The 18,907-nt window shown below is 55.1% G+C and overlaps 9 protein-coding genes across 9 annotated transcripts in view; 4 read left to right on the top strand and 5 right to left on the bottom strand.

The window, feature by feature from the left end:
- VDBG_03845 (predicted protein) overlaps positions 1–1,588 on the bottom strand; it is a gene marked incomplete at both ends in the record, with an annotated part of 2,453 nt that extends 865 nt beyond the window's left edge. The window contains 6 exons of the mRNA XM_003005846.1: positions 28–180; positions 237–291; positions 359–420; positions 615–718; positions 775–1,054; positions 1,112–1,588. Coding sequence (XP_003005892.1) covers positions 28–180; positions 237–291; positions 359–420; positions 615–718; positions 775–1,054; positions 1,112–1,588 — 1,131 coding nt within the window. The remainder of the gene's footprint in view (positions 1–27; positions 181–236; positions 292–358; positions 421–614; positions 719–774; positions 1,055–1,111) is intronic.
- A 2,310-nt stretch (positions 1,589–3,898) lies between these two features.
- Positions 3,899–5,374, top strand: VDBG_03846 (NAD(P)H-dependent D-xylose reductase; the record flags this gene model as incomplete). Its single annotated transcript, XM_003005847.1, has 2 exons — positions 3,899–4,046; positions 4,518–5,374. The coding sequence occupies 2 exons, from the start codon at positions 3,899–3,901 to the stop codon at positions 5,372–5,374; spliced, it is 1,005 nt and encodes a 334-aa protein (XP_003005893.1).
- Positions 5,375–5,917: 543 nt separating this feature from the next.
- VDBG_03847 (protein phosphatase 1 regulatory subunit SDS22) lies at positions 5,918–7,223 on the bottom strand (the record flags this gene model as incomplete). Its single annotated transcript, XM_003005848.1, has 3 exons — positions 5,918–5,934; positions 6,009–6,887; positions 6,983–7,223. 3 exons carry the CDS (start codon positions 7,221–7,223, stop codon positions 5,918–5,920), a joined length of 1,137 nt encoding a protein of 378 aa, XP_003005894.1.
- Positions 7,224–8,308: 1,085 nt separating this feature from the next.
- VDBG_03848 (conserved hypothetical protein) lies at positions 8,309–8,872 on the bottom strand (the record flags this gene model as incomplete). Its single annotated transcript, XM_003005849.1, has 1 exon — positions 8,309–8,872. The coding sequence occupies one exon, from the start codon at positions 8,870–8,872 to the stop codon at positions 8,309–8,311; it is 564 nt and encodes a 187-aa protein (XP_003005895.1).
- Positions 8,873–9,320: 448 nt separating this feature from the next.
- On the top strand, positions 9,321–10,576 carry VDBG_03849 (conserved hypothetical protein; the record flags this gene model as incomplete). Its single annotated transcript, XM_003005850.1, has 2 exons — positions 9,321–9,814; positions 9,889–10,576. The coding sequence occupies 2 exons, from the start codon at positions 9,321–9,323 to the stop codon at positions 10,574–10,576; spliced, it is 1,182 nt and encodes a 393-aa protein (XP_003005896.1).
- Positions 10,577–11,774: 1,198 nt separating this feature from the next.
- VDBG_03850 (conserved hypothetical protein) lies at positions 11,775–12,728 on the top strand (the record flags this gene model as incomplete). Its single annotated transcript, XM_003005851.1, has 3 exons — positions 11,775–11,968; positions 12,031–12,440; positions 12,496–12,728. 3 exons carry the CDS (start codon positions 11,775–11,777, stop codon positions 12,726–12,728), a joined length of 837 nt encoding a protein of 278 aa, XP_003005897.1.
- Positions 12,729–14,565: 1,837 nt separating this feature from the next.
- VDBG_03851 (COP9 signalosome complex subunit 12) lies at positions 14,566–16,168 on the bottom strand (the record flags this gene model as incomplete). Its single annotated transcript, XM_003005852.1, has 5 exons — positions 14,566–15,031; positions 15,085–15,146; positions 15,279–15,432; positions 15,483–15,784; positions 15,845–16,168. 5 exons carry the CDS (start codon positions 16,166–16,168, stop codon positions 14,566–14,568), a joined length of 1,308 nt encoding a protein of 435 aa, XP_003005898.1.
- A 496-nt stretch (positions 16,169–16,664) lies between these two features.
- VDBG_03852 (60S ribosomal protein L20) lies at positions 16,665–18,013 on the top strand (the record flags this gene model as incomplete). The annotated part of the gene is made up of 4 exons (XM_003005853.1): positions 16,665–16,923; positions 17,209–17,393; positions 17,455–17,631; positions 17,699–18,013. 4 exons carry the CDS (start codon positions 16,815–16,817, stop codon positions 17,855–17,857), a joined length of 630 nt encoding a protein of 209 aa, XP_003005899.1.
- A 109-nt stretch (positions 18,014–18,122) lies between these two features.
- Positions 18,123–18,907, bottom strand: part of VDBG_03853 (conserved hypothetical protein) — a gene marked incomplete at both ends in the record, with an annotated part of 2,632 nt that continues 1,847 nt past the window's right edge. The window contains one exon of the mRNA XM_003005854.1: positions 18,123–18,782. Coding sequence (XP_003005900.1) covers positions 18,123–18,782 — 660 coding nt within the window. The remainder of the gene's footprint in view (positions 18,783–18,907) is intronic.

The raw sequence follows: 18,907 nt of genomic DNA on the forward strand, positions 1-18,907 counted from the left end.
CTGTGCGGCTTTGGGGGAATCACTTACGATGATGCCAACCTGGAAGACGTTGCTAGCCATGCTGTAGTTGCCGGCGACAGGAGGCTTGAGCTCTCCCTGGCCGATGAACCGATTCTTATTCCCGTTGTTGTTGAAACCCATGAAGCTATTGAACTCGTCCCACTCTTGACAGAATTGCTCCTGCAAAATTATAAGTATTCTTCCCGATCGTGGCTCAGTGACACTCATGGTCTTACCGGTACAAAGTGACCAGATTTTCCAGTACTCCTTAACTGCCAGAACTTTCTCTCGCTATTGTGAGTCGTGTCAGTGTGCCGTGGCAGGAGAAATAACCAGAAAGGGGACCTAGAAGACTTACGAAAAGGCGTTAGGGTTCTCCTCAAGGAGACTAAAGTCCTGCATGAGGCCGAAATCGCCAATCTAGAAACAGTCAGCAAAGAATTCTGGAGAAGAAAACAGCGCAAGACTGACTTTGAACGTAGGCCTGCCTTTATGGCCTCGGCCCATGTGGTTTACGAAGACTAGCGAGACTCAGCGTGCGAACAAGGGAATTGGAGGGCGACAGCAGGCTGACCATTATTAGGATCGAGGTCAAAGTGCGTTCTTTGTCGTACCTCGGGTGCTGGAGATGGAGGCACAGTCTCATCAGTCACCTTGCCAGGCTGATCACTAGCTTCGCCGTGAGGAGCGTACGCCATGCCAATCAGACCCCGCGTCACTACAAAAGAAGGTCAGAACATGATAATACCACCAAATCAAGAGTGTCAAACATACGACACTCGAGAAGTTGCCACAGCGCCTTGTTCGGCCATGGGCCGAGTTTGGAATTGGGATCGGCAGCATGAGCACTGGTCCTCTGAAGCCAAGTGAGCAGATTCCCCAGCTCTGCATATTCCATCATGACAAAGTTTCGCTTCCAATCCGCTCCGATATTGAGTCTGTCCTTGTACTGTGAAGGTGGTTTGCGGCTGTTTCCCTTTTTGGAGCGACGGAGATTCTTGAAGTACCGCGTGTTACGGTCATACTGCACAATGTGCTTGCAGCCCTCGAAGTCCTAGTTTCAATTCATCAATCCCGAGGCTCTCCATGAGGTCAGCTCTGTGATTCTTACTTGCAGAAGACCTTCTTCCTTCTCAACGTCATTGATGTTCCTCCTGTCTACTTTGCAGACGGACTGGTAGGGCTGGCCTCCATTGACGGCCGGCACGTTGACAAGACCCGCGATGCCACGTCCGCTGACACCGAACAGCTTCTCCAGGGTGATGCCCATGCCGACATTGGCGCCCTTCTCCTCATCGCGTTTGCGCTTTCTGTCCCTGACAGCGGCCAGATCAGGCTCCTGTAACGCTTCGACCAGCTGATCTATGGGCCTTCCCTGGCCTGCGAGGAGGGATGGAAACTTGCTGTTGAGCTTTCGTGGCGCCAATGTACCATCTGCGTTCATAGGTCGCGTTGCCTGCCCTCTATATCGAGCAGCATCTCCGCACTCAAGGTTCCGCCGGACCAGACCTGTGGGATCATCCTCATCAGCGTAGACTGATTCAACCCGCTTGAGGTGGCCTGGGGCTCTGCCATAGTTGGTAGCCATGTTAGATGATGGGAGTATTACTTCGAATTCCAACAGTTTGGTTTTAGCGTTCTGGCGCGACATGGTCGGTGTCATCCCACAGGAGGAAGAGGACGTGCGACCTTTATGTGAGAGTGGGCATCACGAAGAAGAGAATGAGGATGATAGTGAGGACGATAATGAGTATTCCTTTGCTGGATGGTAACTCTCATAATGGAAAGAAAAAAAGGATGTGCGGTTTTGGAACAAAGGTAGGGACGGATTCTTTCTGGGCCATAGGTACAAGACATGACTGCGGCGAGCATGCTACTCCGGATGAGGGGGCCATTATCCTGACGCTGGCCGACCCGCGAGTAGTTGACAAGGCTGTGGTGTGCAATGTAGCTCATCCACCTGGGCGGTTCTTGTAAGCGTTGAAGACAAGGGCCTGTGGAAGGAGACGGTCAGTGACAAAGAGCTACCCATTCCAAGGCAGGAAGAACCTCGAGGCTTTGACCACTCGCATAGAAAGGGTAGTAGCCGATTGGGCTGAAGCCCTGAGGATGCATCAAGAGGGTGTATGGCTACCAACAGTTGTTGTGTTGTCGAGTCAAGGTCAGGTGGGCAGGACACACCGAAGCCAGCTTAGCGGGGTCCTGCCACAGTCAGTCAGGCACATAGGGGAGGGTGAGCACGTTGGTGACATCCGGGAAATCTTGCGAGGAAACTGCTAGATGATTCGGGAGCGTACCGGATAACCCCCCCCAAAACGCATTTAGGTCGGGAAGAACCCCATAACGGACTAAACGCTACCTCACCTGCGCCCACTCACCCACTCGCTGGCTCTCCCCCCCCCCCCCCACTGACCGAAGAGGGTCCCAGCGCTGGAGAGCCCCCCATTGCCCCCCAACTTTTGCCATATTCCAGGGCCCACAGCTAGGGAATGGCCAGTGCTGGTGCTACCTTACCTACAGCCATTTCTCGCCCACTTCACGCCCCGTGTCCCAGGCCGTATAGCCAGGCACCAGGCCGTCGTGCGACGATAATCCGCGAGGCGAGGCAACCCTGTGGGTACCTGAGATCTCCCGGTGACTCTCCGGACGTTGCGGGCTCGGGTGTCGTAATGACTGGCTGGCTCAGATCCGGAGCGACTTGACAGTTCCGGAAGGGGCTGTCGAGATACAACTGACTTGACCCATGGCCCGAAGCAACCAAACTGTCTCTTCATGATCGTCGAGGGACTCGTCTTTTATTATCAGAACCTGGCACGGCAGTTCGCCCAAATGAGGGGCGAGGTGAACCCTCCATGTTGTCGCTTCTCCTCAGAGACGTACAACCTGTTTTTTTAAAGGGGCATCCTCCAGCGCAGAAGTCCGTCCAGTCAACGATGGCCAAACCCGCCGTCCACGTGCTGGTGCTGTCAAGTGATGTACAAAGGTACACATTTGATCCGACGTGAGAGGGCTGCATCTTGCGTCCCTCATGCCTGGCTGGAAATTAAGCCAATTGCGCCGAGTTCCGGCTCCCAGAACGGTCCGCCCTGGCCGGGATAACAGGGCGGAAGCTACGTTTTAGTCCAGGTGCTTTTGCCAGGGGGGAGGGGGTTGCTGTGGTTCTGCGCCAGAGTTCCATACTAGTGGACATGTACATGTACACCAGGGACGAGACGGGGCTGCTCAAAAAAAAAAGAAGGGCAGCCATCACAAGTTTGGATGTGCCCCCCGACGGGTTAAACGCGCGAATGGGGACTCCCCCTCTTTCCCCGTCCCACATTGGCCCGGCTCTGGCCTTTACCAGTATTAGCCATGCCAATCAGTAACATTGTCGCCTGGCAAAAAGGGACGGGAGGCCACAGACTAGGGACATTCTACACTAGCACATGGACCAGGTGCCGTCATCTCTCCTGCGCGAGCAGCCCGTCTCGCGCATCCCACCATCGTCACCGGGCCTGTCGTGGTGGGCGTGCCCAGCAACGCCCGCGGCGGCAGTGAGGGATGAGGGGCAACCGGGACAAAAGGCAGGCCCGTTGGGTTGGAAGGGGGGGCGTGCGGGCAGGCAAGCGGGCGCGATGGAGGGGAAAAAGGGAATGATGACTTGCTTCACGCCAGGCTATTGAAGGAGGAAGGCAGGATTTGATTTGAGAAGAGGTCAATTATAAATATCTACTTACACATCTGCTCCATCCCATCGACCGTCCGAATCCCTTCCTCCTGATCTTCCTCTTCCTCTCTCCTCATTCTCTCTACCACTTGTGATACCCCCCCTTCTTTCGACAGAAAGACCAACAAACTTCTACAACCAACCACTACCTCTCCTCTCCCTTCGTCTCGCCTTCACAGAAACACCGTCAAAATGGCCAACATTCCCAACGTTAAGCTGAACTCGGGCTTCGACATGCCCCAGGTCGGGTTCGGCCTGTGGAAGGTTGACAACGCCATTGCCGCCGACACCGTCTACAATGCCATCAAAGCTGGATACCGTCTTTTCGACGGCGCTGCTGGTACGTCCTTGCGACCCCTCCGCAGCTCCTTGCATGGTGTGGCGAGGGAGAAGGGAACACAAGCACAGCGAAACGTCGTGACGGCGCCCCAGAGAATCCTGCTGTACGCTGCATGGCCAGGCAGAACGTCAATGGCTCGGGTTGGGAGCTCTGGCCGCGACCGTCATGATCCGTCAAAGCTGCATCCCACCTTCCGCGTCGCGACTTTTTCGGTCGAATTTACCCCTCCTTTTACCCCACCATGCACCCCCTACTACGTAGTGCACTGCACCGCTGTACCGCCGCGACCCCCTGTGTCCGTCAGTCTTGGCTGTGACGGTGCCCCCTGTCGCCCCCCACTTGTACTGCCCCTCTTTACCTTACCTGGTGCCCTTCACAAAGGCTCAACAGCGTCATGCGGGGCGGCATCACCAATTGTCATTTTTTGGGCTTCACCAATGCTTTTCACCTTGCTCTAAAGTTCACATCAAGTACCGACGAACAAGAAGCTGACATGTCTAGACTACGGCAACGAGGTCGAGGTTGGCCAGGGTGTCGCCCGCGCCATCAAGGACGGTCTCGTCAAGCGTGAGGAGCTCTTCCTCGTCTCTAAGCTCTGGAACACCTTCCACGACGGCGACAAGGTCGAGCCTATCGCCCGCAAGCAGCTTGCCGACCTTGGCATCGACTACTTCGACCTCTATGTCATTCACTTCCCCGTTGCCCTCGCCTGGGTTGACCCCGAGGTCCGCTACCCTCCCGGCTGGCACTTCGATGGCAAGTCGGAGATCCGCACCTCCAACGCCTCCATCGCCGAGACTTGGACCGCCATGGAGTCTCTCGTCGAAAAGGGCATTGCTCGTTCCATCGGCATCTCCAACTTCCAGGGCCAGCTCGTCTACGACCTCCTGCGCACTGCCAAGATCAGGCCCGCCACCCTCCAGATCGAGCACCACCCGTACCTCGTCCAGCGTGACCTCATCCGTCTTGCGCAGAACGAGGGCATCGCTGTGACCGCCTACTCCTCTTTCGGCCCCGCCTCCTTCGCCGAGTTCGACTTCCCTCATGCCAAGAAGCTCGAGCCCCTCCTCAAGCACCAGCTCATCACTTCCCTTGCCGACAAGTACGGCAAGGCTCCCTCTCAGATCCTCCTGCGCTGGTCTACCCAGCGTGGCCTGTCCGTCATCCCCAAGACGAACCGCGCCGAGATCCTCGCCCAGAACCTCGACGTCACCGGCTTCGACATCTCTGAGGAGGACATTGAAAAGATCTCCGCCCTCGATATCAACACCCGCTTCAACCAGCCCGCCAACTACTTCCCCACCGAGAAGCTCTGGATCTTCGCCTAAATGCCATGTCCAGTCACGTATCCACACCAACCCACTCCTCACCGATTATACTCACTCCTACCCACTTAACGACTTACATCCTTTTACCCGCCTATGGGAACCGGTCCAATGAGGCCCTGCCGGCTGAGCCGGGCCTCCGGTTCTGTTGCTCACGGGACTGCCGGAGGCGGTCATCTCTTGCAAAAAGAACGCAGAAACGGAGGGGCATAGAAATTCCGCTGCGCTGTTGCTGGTTGTATCTAGAGAGGCATGACTGTGATCTGCCGACATCGAATACAAGGTCTTTTGAAACTTTAAACATGGTTCATCGGAGCTAGCTCCTCCGTCCTGCATATCCCTTCCTACATTCCCATGCATGTGATCATGACGTGGTATTCGCCAACGTTGCAACGGGACACACTTGCAGTAACCCCGGTCGGGAAGCCGCCTCTCTACGAACTATGCCCATTTATTCCACCTTCCTGAACGCCTTGCCCAATGCTCGTGGTATCGTTTCCATTACTTTCTTGTACGTCAACTCATATTTTTTCTTTTTTTAATGCATCACGTCTTGACAAAAGCTGCAAAAGGCAGGTAGGTCAGTTACACCATCTTGCACGGCGGGGATGGGTGTTTCGGGCAGGGCTGAACTCACTGGCATCTATCTGCGATAACTGCGGCAGCGCCAGGCGGACCTTGTTCCTGTACACGGCGGGGCCCCTTAGCTGGAGCGGGTTGCCCTCAAAGTAGACGGTCGTCAGCCCCGCCTTGTCGCGCAGCTCGCGCTCTACCTCGTTAAAGTCGGCAATCTGGTTGTAGCTGGCCCAGAACTCCTCGAGGGCGGCCAGTGGTGCGAGGCCCTGGACCGAGGCGACGGCGTTGTTGGAGATGTCGAGCACGCGGAGGGCCTTGTTGGCGGCGAGGCCGTCGAGGGAGGTCAGGGCGTTGTGGGAGATGTAGAGCTCCTCGAGGCCCGTGACGTCCGCGAGAGGGCTCAGGTCGCGGATGCGGTTCGACTGAATGCTCAGGAGGCGGAGCTTGGGCAGGGCGGCGAGGCCGTCGAGGGCGGTAATCTTGTTCTTGGCGACCCAGAGCTCCTCCAGGTTCTGCAGCGCGTCGAGGTTCTCGAGGGTGCGGATGCGGTTGGAGCCGAGCTCGAGGCTCGTCAGGCCCGTCAGGGTGTCGAGCCCCTCGATCTTGCTGATCTTGTTGGCGACGAAGAAGACCTCCTTGAGCTTGGTCAGATGGCTGATGTTCTTGATGTGCTTGATCTTGTTGAAACTGAGGTCGAGGCTCGTCAGGTGCGTGAGCTCGTCGAGGCCGCGGATGTGGCTGATGAGGTTGTCGTAGAGGTCGAGGTCCTGCAGCGTCGGGGCGAGCGCCGCGAGGCCGTCGATGCTCTGGATGCTGTTCTGGCGCAGGCAGAGGCGTATCACCTTTTGGAAGCGCTCGAGGCGGAGAGCGGGGATGGAGCCCACGCGCGAGTGAGACACGATGATTTCGTCAATGTCCGGGTCCTCTCCGTCTAGGAGATCTGGAGAGGCGGGAAAGCCCGTGTCAGCAATGTGCCGTCATTCTCAGTTTGTCACGGTCCCCGGGCACACGGTAGTAGGGGGTTTCGTTATGTACCTTCGTCTGCGGGCAGCTCCTCGCCAGGCAAAACATTCTCATCGTCAGACTCGGGTTCTGATTCGAGAATCTCCGGGTTCGCGAGCGTGGCGGTGCGCTCGACACGCAGCTTTCCGTCCCAGCCCTTGCTATTCCTGATGCCGGGACTTGACTGATCTTCGGCCTTGGGTGATGTGGTGCCTTTGTCAGGGAGCGCAATGTGTGGTGAGGCTGGCCTCTCGGTTTCCTCGGAGCCTGCCATGGCACTGAAAGGCGGGGTTGACGGCGGCGAGGGGTTGCTGAGGGTTTGAATGGTAAGGAGTCGATGTTTTCGCTCGCGTTGGTACGTGATGCAAATGAAGTATGTTGAAAGCGTAGACCTGGCAATTTGCAACCACGGGCAAGTGAAAACGGGTAACGATGTGGACGGACGGGTGATGTTATTTGTTTTGAGTAGAGGAGAAAGGCGACTGTCGATGGATTAATCAGGTAATCCGGTACCAGAAGGAAGTGGCATGTGTGTCTGGCGGGGCACGCTCGACGTGGTCGGCCCAATGGCTTGGCCCGACAATCGACCCCTCTCTGATGACGGCTGTGCTATCCAGCGCATTCCAGGCCTTGCTTAGCGTGCCCCCAGCACATCAACTCTAGCCTACCCCTTCGTCACGACCGCTCTCTCTGTTCATCGTGATGGCATAGTCCACACTAAATACAAGGCCGAATTCTACCATTGAGACAGGTTTGATGAGTTTTTGGCCGCCGCGGAACAGACAGAGAAAAACCTAAGGCCAATGTACGACCACAGCCACTGTCAAGCCTGATGCCCAGCTCGTGGGAAACTGGCACAATGTGGTTCAAGATATGCTGCCGCTCACTCTGATAAGGTCAATTCTCTATACCACCTGATGTAGTGCTCAATAAACACCATAACGGGGGCACCGAGCCGGTACTGTCTCTTACGAAGCAAAGTTAGATGAAGGCTTCCTTAGACCATGCTCAAGCCCCAGGTCTCTACATATGAAGATGCATGGGCTAACGCAGAACCCGGCATCCCGACTGAAAAGAGAGACCGATAGGCGCGAGATTCGAAGGCCAGTCTGGGTCCGTTGCTTCAAGCTCTCCTCGTTCTCAGTGTGAGCTCAACATGCCCTATATAAAGGTACAGCAATGAGTGGGCGCGGTTTTATCAGGTACAACAGTCACGATAGCACAGAAAAGGATGTCAACATCAACCGAGCGAGATGGAGAGCTCCGGATGGGGAGTCAATTGCTTTCAGGACGACAGATGCTTGATTATGATTTGAGGCCTGGGTTGCGCTTCTGAACCATTGCAAAATTGGAGGACCTTCATACCAACGACTTCTCAGATATCCTGTAGTCGGCAGGGCCTGAGAGCAACGGGGCCAGAGCTGGGTAATCCTTGTCGAACTGTCCCACCTTTACCAGTTGATAGCCCAATTTAGAGTACCAAGCGTTCATTCTTGTTTTGAAAGGGTGCTCCCAAGTCGTCGGCACGAGAAGCTCAAGCTGCATAACTTCGCATCCTTGGGCTCGGCTGTGTTCTTCGACGAACTGGATGAGCTTTCTCCCTAAGCCTGAACCTTGGTAGGCCGCCCCTAACGCCAACATGCCGAATGCACTCCGTGTTGGTGACATGGCCTTCAACGACACACAACCTACAGGTTCACCTGTTGGATCCCGAGTGGCGGTCACGAGTTGGCCAGTGCGGATGAGACCTGCAACCTCAGTTGGGGTTGTTCGTTGGTAGCCCGTAACGAACATTTCGCTTTCGGTCTCGGCATATGCCTTGTTGACAACGTCAACAAGGCCGTTGACGAAGTCGAGTCGTTCAGCATCCGACGCTGGAGGGAAGCCGATAATGACCGGGTCATTTTGCTGTGCGGAGCCCATTTTGCGGGGTGAGGTGAGAGATGTTATTGAGAACCTGATTGTTTGATGAGTGGAGTTTGTTTGAGAGAGTTTTCCGCATCAGGTCTCTTGACAGAAGATGAAGACACGTACGAGCATTGTGTTCGGCTCAAGTCCTTCCAGCAATGGTGGTGGTTAGTCTATGCTCAAATGGTGGAAGTCGACAGCAGCGACACATGCACTTTAGTGGGGCACCCCAGGTCAGGATTGGAGCTCGACTCCCAGCGTGTTCTATTGAACGAAACCATCGTAAGCTCACAACAATGTTGCTCGCACCGCTCACTCGAAACGTTGAATACCGAGACCTTCTATCTACGATGCCGTTCTTCTGAACGACTGCCCTTCCGAGCGAATCCTTCACACCACGGACCTCCGTCGAACGACCCGGACCAATGTCGGACAACAGCGCAAACAACATCGAGGGGAAACAATGGCAAGGATGGCACTGAAGGCGGTGCGCGCCTCTGTTTGCCATTCGAATGCTTCTAGAGTCTCAAGCTGCACAGGCTCCTCCTCGCTGCGATGCACCACGCCTCGCGCTGTTCTATCACCAGCGCGCTTCACCATCTTGCCCCGGACTCCCAAACGACACCTACAAACACAAGTCTTCTGGCTCCCGCCACTCATGTTCGTCGGGCTTTTGGGCTCGCTCTGGATATGGAAATGCATGATGATGGTGGTGTTCCAGAACAAGATCATATACATGCCGGGTCTGCCGCCGAACGCACGTCGCGAGCGCATTGAGGACTACGCCCGACAATGTGGAGGCATATCATGGCAGGCGCGTAGGATACGAGCTGCCGATGGCACGGATCTGTCCGTTTGCATGACGAGTGTAGAGTGCGGTGGCTCAAAAGCTGGCGCATCGTCACATGCTGCTGGGCGCGGCCTTGCAACTCCGGGTTTACATTCTCTACTTTCAGGGTTTGTCCCACTCCATCCGTAATGGCTAGCAAGTGCTGACCTACCGCAGGGAATGCGTCATCTCTACCACCTAGGTTGCAGGATCTATCCTGGGTCTTGAGGGTACTGCAAGGCTCGAGCCAGCCGGCACACTATACAATGGTGTGTTTGAGTTACAGAGGATACTGGACATCGCGTGGGCGCCCGTCCGAGAAAGGCATCAACCTTGACGCACAAGCCGCGCTTCGATTTGTCGGCCAGATCCATGCAGAGTCTTATGGAGAGGATGGTCCAAAGCCACTCATCGTCTTCTGGGGTCAGAGCATCGGGTCTGGAGTCGCGACGAACCTTGCTGCTTGGGAGGAGTGTTCAAAGTCTCTAAAACCCGGCGCCCTTGTCCTCGAGACGCCTTTCACATCCATAAGGGCAATGCTGTTGGCGCTATATCCTCCTAAATGGGTCCCTTATCGCTATCTTTGGCCTTTCCTTCGCAACCATCTGGATTCCTTGAAGAACTTTGAGATGATAGCTGCGCGTCGGGGCGATACGACAGGTGAACCATACATAACACTGATAGAGGGGGGTAGGGACGAGCTGGTCCCAGCGGAGCATGGAGCTCAGTTGCAACAACGGTGTATCGAACTCGGATTGCCGGTAGAGAAGAAGACGGTACAAGGCGCCTTTCACAACGATGTCATGTTCCGTGCCGAGGGCCGGAAGGCCGTGGCAGAGGCCATTGAGAGAGCGGTTGTGGCTCGAGCGCAAGTGCGAGACGAGGCCTAAATGCACAGTCACTTGCCACACACAGGAGGATCATGGAAATCGAGGTATCACAAATGGGCTTGTGAAGAACGTCACATTGTTCCGCTGTGTACTGCAGGATCGGGCATCATCAGCCATTGACCAGTCATGTTGCTGTAGTGGCCCAGGGCGACCCAGCATCACGAACATGCAACGCATTTGCATTAGTTCTTGACGCCCCACCCCTGAGTGGCGGACTCCTGTTGATCCCCCTAGGTTTCCAAGGTGGGTCGTTAGAGTGCTTCCTCCATCGCTGGGGAAGTGTTCACAATCGAAGTTCATGGCACCGTACAACATGAACTGCCGAGACTTGTCGCACGCTCACCTGGTCAATCGAAGCTCGGGAAGATCCAATTGACTCATTCACAGTGAACAATGTATTCACGCTGCTATCCTGGGGGTTCCGAAGCCTGTGGCGAGTCCCATACATGTTTGCTTCTTCTCATCAACTTTTTTTCTTGTTCACGGTTGATGGTGGGAGCTTGGACACTTTACGTCGCTGCTCTTATGGGGGTTTCATTTCGGCCACCACACTAGGAACTTCCCCTCAGGCAGTGACTTCTAGGCAGAGCCGGGTTCATCATCTCCCGTAGCAAGTACTCTCCCGCTTGTATATCACCCAAAGTGACTTGGACGAGGCAAGTAATGCCACCCAGCCCCCTGAGATCTGACTCGCCTGATCCCTGTCACCAGCAAACGAGGCAGCCGGCGTGGAGGCGAAGACCAGGCGCCATCGAGTTCAGGCACCACCCACCCCTGGCTACAGTGCACTTCTGATCCCTGCGAAGGGTCACGTGTTTCCGCGCCATTATCCCGTTGATCCTGGCGCGTCCTCTCTTCGGCCAGACGCGTCCAATAACGTTTCCCTCACCACGCCAGCTGATAAAATGGCGAGGCATCACGGCAGCATGGATCGCTGCGTGCGTGCCTCCGTCTGTGCATGGTTCCCATGGGTTTCGTATTTATAGGATCGCACCCCTTCTTGCCTGGCAAAATTCCTCTTGCTCTTCCCCTCATCAAGTCGTCGCCTCAGGTAGGTCATTTTTATGATTAGACATCGACACAACCAGGAAACACACGACAACAATTTATTGATCTCTCTGTATACTTTACTTATTATCCGGCCTTTGATTTAAATTGAATTTTCGGAGTTTGAGTCGGATATCGCCAAATCGCAACCATGTTTTCCTCCCGCCGCTTCGATCCCCCTCCCACATCGAGCAGCAACAGAAGCTTCTCGAAGCACCACAAGGCCAATAAATCGAGCTCGTCTTTCAGCAAGACCAGCGGTGTATCGAAACACCGGACAGAGCAACGACAAAGCCGCCGGCCGACCACCGCATCGACAGCCGAGGATGGCTCACCCAACAGCAAGTAAGTCTCGCAGACTCATCTGCCTTTCGCACCCAGGTCATCACTAACGCCCTTTTCATCAGCAACCTTACGTCTGCCATCGTGACCCTCGTCGTCGGGCTTGAACAACGTCTTTTCGCCGCTCACGAAGATGTTCTTTGCTCATCCCCCTTTTTCCAGAATGCCCTCCGTGGCAACTTCATGGACAGCACCACCCGACGTATTGCGCTCCCCGATGAAGAGCCCGAGATCTTCTCGTCTGTATTGGAGTTCCTATACAAAGGGGACTACTTCCCTCGTCTTTTGCACAACAAGCGTCGCAACAGCTGGGAGCTCGAGGCAGCAACCGACGAGGCAAGGGGCTCGGTCGAATCGACCGTGTACCACCATGCCATCGACGGTGATCTGTTGAAGGACACGGTCATCTACTGCACAGCAGAGAAGTACGGCCTGGACGAGCTGAAGAGGATCGCTCTTCGAAAGCAAGGTCTGCGTACGTTTCCCCTTATCCGTCATCTCTCACACCACCTTGTCTGACCGAATCACAGAGTCAGGCATTCAATGCAGCACCATCCTCGCTTCTGCCCGCTACGCCTATGCCCACACTCCCGACTCGGACTCCCAGCTGCGCGCCCATTACCTCGCCCTCATCATTCGTAGTCGAAGCACATTTAAGAGGAGCGGCACCATGCAGTTGGAGATGTTCAACGGCAATACCCAACTGTTCTTTGATCTTTTTGTTGCTCTTTGCAACCATGTTGACGACATCACGGCCGCGTAAGCAAAGCAATGCGATGGTTCTTCTGGAAATTCATGGCTGACTGAGTCGACAGGTCTACACCCCGCACGCCTCGCAGCGGTCGACTCATGTAGCCACTACACTGCACGCGTCTCTGCTCAAACCCCAATGCATCTACTTACCTAATGATCTTTTCCAAGATGTCGTTTGACATCTTGATCATTCCTGTTCACTTCTCTTCCGCATTTCCTAGACATCTGATTGCGACACCAGGTCTCAGAGAGAAATCTTGACAAATACCATAAAACACGGCGTTTTCACGACGGGAAGGCGTTGGGTGGGTGTTTATTTTCTTGTTCATTTTTGCGCTGTTCTGTCACTTTGATTTCATCCCAAGACCCCCCATGTACAATTATAACCAAGACCCCGCGAGGAGGAAGGCCCCGGGCGCCGTCGATTCTTGGGAACTGACTTATACCATGAGATTGAGAGTCTCTGCAGTGAGCCCAACCGGCCTGCTGTGAGCATTGTACTGAAGAAGCAGATTGTCACGGAGGACGTGTGTATTTTTATTCTTGACGCTCTTTCTAAGATGATTGACGGAAGAGAAATTTTTGATTGATGATCACTATCTGATCGCGCTTCGCATTGTGAAGTGGCAATGTGCTCTGCAAGTGAAGCTCTCGATGTATTGCTGTGCCATGTGCAACAATCGGTGACACCTCTTGAGAGGACACTCGTTACCATAAATCGCACGCCGATCGCAAATGCGGGAAGCAGGAATCCGACATCCGGGCGCAGTTCCCCGACAGAGGCCTCACTGACAAGCCATGCACGTCTTGTGAACAAGTGCCCCCGCTCAAACGGCAGGGATGCGGCGTGGATCTTAGCTTGCCACACCATGTGTTTAGCATCTGGCGGGCGTTGTTTGCCTTTTTTGTGCTTTCAATGGTCCAGCATGCATTTGAGGGGTGGTGCACCGTGATATCGTGCGAGAGGTCCCTCGACGCGTGAGTCACGGCGCAGACCTGTAGCACTCCGCGAAACCACTTAAACCCCCTGTTTAGCTCGGGCTTGGGCTGGGAGGGGATTCCGGGGGAGTGTACCGGGATGCTGGGTTGGTGCGAGGAGGTCGTGCTCGGGCCAAGGCGGCGTGCGCGGGCGTGAATTTGGCCGCCTACTGTGAACTTGGTCCAGCACGCCACTTGCAGCAGTGATGAGGAAGAAGAAAAGGAAAGGCACACTCCTGCTCCCAATCTCGTCGACCTGACGTCTAGCGCAATGACTTGGACCGTCGGTCTTCAATTAGTGCACCAGACCAGGCTTGACCCGGCTCAGACATCTCAGCAGGCACAAGCCCGGTGTGCTATCTTGTCGAACAAGCCAATGAAATGGAATAGAGATAGGTATCACATACAATGCCGCCGCTTTAAATCGGAGAATGCCATTGCCAAACGCAAGACTACGGCTCGTTTGCTTCTCCGAAAACACCTTGGCTTCCCTGGGTGAGCGCATCCCCAGTCACTTGCTTTCCCAGTGTCCTAGATCCCTGTCCCGGGGAATGCGCCGTTTTTGGACAGGACAACTATGCCGTGTTCGCGTGAGATGTAACCCTTCATTAGATTCTGTATGTGCTGGTCAGCAACGGACTCTAGTGCGAGTGGGTTTGCGTTTGTGTAGGTGTGCCAATGATTGTGAAGAGAATGCATGGGTAGTAGCCTCGTGGCCTCGGGTAGCGAATTGACGCGATGCCATCAGCAGCTGCCTGGCAGACAAGAAACTGCCGATGAGGCTATAAAAGGGCCGGAAGCATGCAACGTCCGACGTCCGTCGATGCAGTGCAGCTGCAGGAGCACTGCTGTGCCTAACCGGCGACTCTTCAAGGCAACCATCTGAAGACACTGGCCGTTTCAAGCAAGGGAGGGATGCCTACCTTGTAGATCATATTCGCCAGCAAGCATTCGACCTCGTCCATATCCACCGTCTCACGGCTTCCAAGACTGATGGCAGCGGCAAACTCAGCAACACGGACACGGGTCTTGCGTAGTGGGGCGTCACCGGGGTTCTTGGGCTCCTCAAAGCCCTTGGTTAAAAACACTTTTCTCAACAGGTTTCGGAGCGTAATGTCACGGCCGCGCTCGAGCGTAAGGTAGATTCTGCGCTTGACGAATTCTTCCTCGCCCTCTTGGAGAGCGACATCAAATCCGTGAAGATCACCTCGCCTAATGCAGCGCGCCAGAGGGAGGAATAGGGCCTGGAGCCGGGGGAAAGGTTCGAGCAACGCTTTGCTGGGCAAAGTGTGCGTTGTCAATAGCCGACACGGGATCAGGTATGTGAGGATTCTCCTAATAACATGTTCAGTGGAAAGGCTACGCCAACATGATGCAGACCGACTTACTCCTTGTTACCAAGTGCATCCTTGTGGCATTGACTCCACGCTTCTGTCAGGTGCTTCTCGGCCTGAAATTGTTAGACCACGTTTTGGTCGCTGGGGGAGACCCAATGTCGCGTACCTCAACGTAGTTCTCCTCCAAAGAAGAACAGCACTCCCCTCGTAGTACTTGAAACGTTACCCGCTGCGGTGCGGGATACGCCTCGAGCGGCGCCCATATCAGCTCTATTTGTCGCCAGAGCCTTCAGAATCGTTCGTGCCAGGCTTGCCGAGTTTAATTTGAAGTAAGTCTTGAAGAGAAGGTTAATGGTAGCGTAGACTCCCCATTTGCGTGTGTCATAAATATCTGTTGAGCTGTTGCTTGGTCAGAGTGAACAGAAATGCATAAATTCAATGCCGCATACCGGTCGCTTAAACACAAAGTGAAGATGCGCTTCAGTTGCTGCTCGCAGTCCCTGAGCTTTTGATGCTCCTCTGTTTCCAGATCAAAGTCGTCGCCGAGTTGAACCTCTTCTTCGCCTGCAGCCCCTGTTGTGCTCCTTTCTGCGTCTGCCTTGATGGCGAAGAGTCTCAGATACTTGCCGGCCGTGTAGAGGCACGGTATCGTCCACGCCTCAAAGCCATAGTTTGTGTAGCCTCTGTGCAATGCAATCGTCATCTCCTTCCAGGCGTCGTAGACTTTGGTCCAGGATGGCTTCTTCAAACTCTAGAGACAATCAGCTGCTTATGATTTTAGGGCGACGTATTCTGCACACAAAGCACTCACTGAGTTGTCCGCGGCATCATTTCCTTCTACTGCCAAAATCTCGTTGATAGCCTTCCAGTAGGCAGCATAGACCTCGACCCAGCCATTGATCTGTTGCCTAACATCGCCTCGACTGCCAAATCCGTTCTTTTTGGAGATGGCTTGGGTCAGGAAGTGCTTGACATCCTGCTTGACATTGAATGCATTTGTTGACAGCTTGATTGATGCCAGCCGATGTAGCTGATCCGAGGGTGATGTGGGCGAAAGAGTCTTGGCGAGATCATAGCCGTTTGACCCTGTGTTTTCCGTAAAGGCACGGCCAACTTCCTTGAAGAGAGCCTCCATCACACCTTCGTGACCGAGGCCTAATAGAGATGGCTAGGGACACAGCGCAAAACCGTGGGCGCGATTTAGTCTTTCGATGACAAGGTTCGTGCGGATTAATAGCTGTAACTGTCCCTACAAATTAAGCCCCTTCAGTTTTGTGCTGCTACCAGTGAGCTGTCGATGAGCCGAGATATATGTTAACGGTGAGATCCCACTGCACCCGCCTCCAAGACAATCACTAGGATCTGAGGTCGTGGTACCTTCTCCACACATAGCGGGCCCTCGGACAGGTTGGTGGGAAATGTTCTTGTCGTACACCACCTCCCAGCCGCTTCGCCAGCTGGGAGCAGCTGGGTGGCGGGCAGGGAAGCCAACCCCACCATCATCACGTGCCGACCTCCCACCATCGGCGTCAACCTAGCGCATTCGAAAAGTGGATCTCGCTTAGGTCGTCGAAGCCCTCAAGATTTTGAACTTTTTCACTCTCTGCTGCGTCTTTGCGTCCCGACCCTGCAACCACCAACGATATCGACCGACGGCCATCGACAATACCGCCAAAGTGAGTTTGCTGCTTTCAATACCACTTTCTCGTCGACAATTTACTAACCACCTTCAAGATGGGTAAGCAGATCTCTATTCCTTTGCACAAGTGCGAGAGCCATCGATGTGCAATGTCATGAGCGACCGACGACAAAATCCCCCACGACTTTCCCGGATTGGATACGATACCCTACCTAATGGGTCAGCCATGCTCGAGCGCCGGAAGACGACCAGCAACGTGCTGGCGACCAATTTCGACTGGAGGAAAGCGGACGACCTTTGAATGTGTCTTCGACGTCGAATTTCGAGCACATCATTTGTTGGAGGGGCAGGTTGGGAATCGCAAGGGCATCTGCTGGATTTGACCATGTGCCGCGACCACTACACGACTGACGACTTTTTCCCGACCGGCCACTGGTACCTCCTTGACCATCGACACTTTTGTTTACGGCATTGCGCACACGATGGCTCATGAACGGCTGGCACGTAACGAACTGAAGAACTAACATTGTCCCAAGGTCGCCTTCAGGAATACGAGGTCATTGGGCGCCATCTGCCCACGGAGTCCCAGCCCACTCCCACCCTCTACCGCATGACCATCTTCGCCCCTAACACCACGGTGGCCAAGTCCCGTTACTGGTACTTCATGCGCGGCCTGAAGAAGGTCAAGAAGGCCACTGGTGAGATCATCGCCGTCAAGTCGGTAAGTAGTAGCACGACAAATCGAACAGTACGACGAAAACGGCCTCTAACGGCTTCTGCAGATCTACGAGAAGCACCCTCTCAAGGTCAAGAACTTCGGCATCTGGATCCGCTACGACTCGCGCTCCGGTACCCACAACATGTACAAGGAGTACCGCGAGATGAGCCGCACCGACGCCGTTGAGGCCCTCTACCAAGACATGGCCGCTCGCCACCGCTCCCGCTTCAGGTCGATCCACGTACGCGCTTCCACCCCGCGGCATCCCAGCCGCCGGAGACCGATTCTAGACGCTAACAGCATATCAGGTCCTCCGCGTCGACGAGCTCGAGAAGGGCGACGACGTCAAGCGTCCCTACATCAAGCAGCTTCTCACCAAGAACCTCTCCTTCCCCCTCCCCCACCGCGTCAGCAAGATCAGCAACCAGAAGCTCTTCAGCGCCAAGCGCCCCACCACGTTTGCGTAAACAAAAGCTTAAGTTTTTCGGGTTTCTTCGTCGCGGGGAAGGTTGGGCAGGTACTGCAGGTGTTTACTAGGTCTCATGGAACTACCACGTGCATTTGCTCCCTTGAACAGAGGGCACAACGAATCAACCAGGAATTGACGCATGAACTGCTTCCTCTACAGTAATCGTTACATTGATGTGTGGTGATTGTTCTACTTGTCGCTACCAAATTGTCTGTGCAACGCCACCTCACAACTGAGGCCTTGATTCAGGCGCCTCTTGTCTATTATTCACTCGGCGACCCCTCCACCTGCGCGTCAGCTAGAAACTCATTCCAGGTCGTCCAGTCCATAGAGGGATCACCTCCCTCGACAGGGGCAACCCATTCGTCGTACAACTCCTGCGCATTGTCCCATTGCCACGGCTCACCTAGGAAGGACAAGTCGGCTTGAGCGTCCCCTGCGTCTGCCGCATATGGCTCGGCGGAAAGTTGAGTCGCCGCAGGTAGCATGACAACGTCAGTAACACTGTCGTTATTTTCTTCCACCACCGCCACGCTCGTCCCATGCGGAGCATCCGTCACTCCGCTACCTCTCCTGTTCAGAGCTTCGGCCCGCAGGCCCCTCGCCTTTTTCAACAGCTTCTTCACCGGCCTCCACAGCGGCCCTTTCCTCGTGTCAGCCACCATACTCTCGAGTCTAGGGACCGCCCCCTCGACGACGACCCACGCCCTGTCAACGAGCTCGCCCTCCGTCTGCGCGCACAGCTCGGCCAGGGCCACGGCGAGCGGGTGCCACTGGGGATACATGTCGTACCACCAGTGGAAGCGCGCGGCCTGGGGGGTGCTGTCGTGCATGGTGGACGAGCTCGAGGACGGAGATGGCGGTGCGCAGCATGGTAGGGCGGGGTACGCGGAGGCGGGGCGGGTGGAGGGACGCGGGCGGTGCTGGAAAGGGGTATTGCAGGGAGAGCCAGAGCTTGAGGATGATGACCCTCGTCGTGATGCAGCCGGCCCGGCGGCGGGTGATGTCGATGCGAGGACGGGCCGTGACGGGTCAGGAAAGGGCTTCG

Source organism: Verticillium alfalfae, genomic scaffold (genome assembly GCF_000150825.1).
Source record: "Verticillium alfalfae VaMs.102 supercont1.4 genomic scaffold, whole genome shotgun sequence".
Classification (NCBI taxonomy): domain Eukaryota; kingdom Fungi; phylum Ascomycota; class Sordariomycetes; order Glomerellales; family Plectosphaerellaceae; genus Verticillium; species Verticillium alfalfae.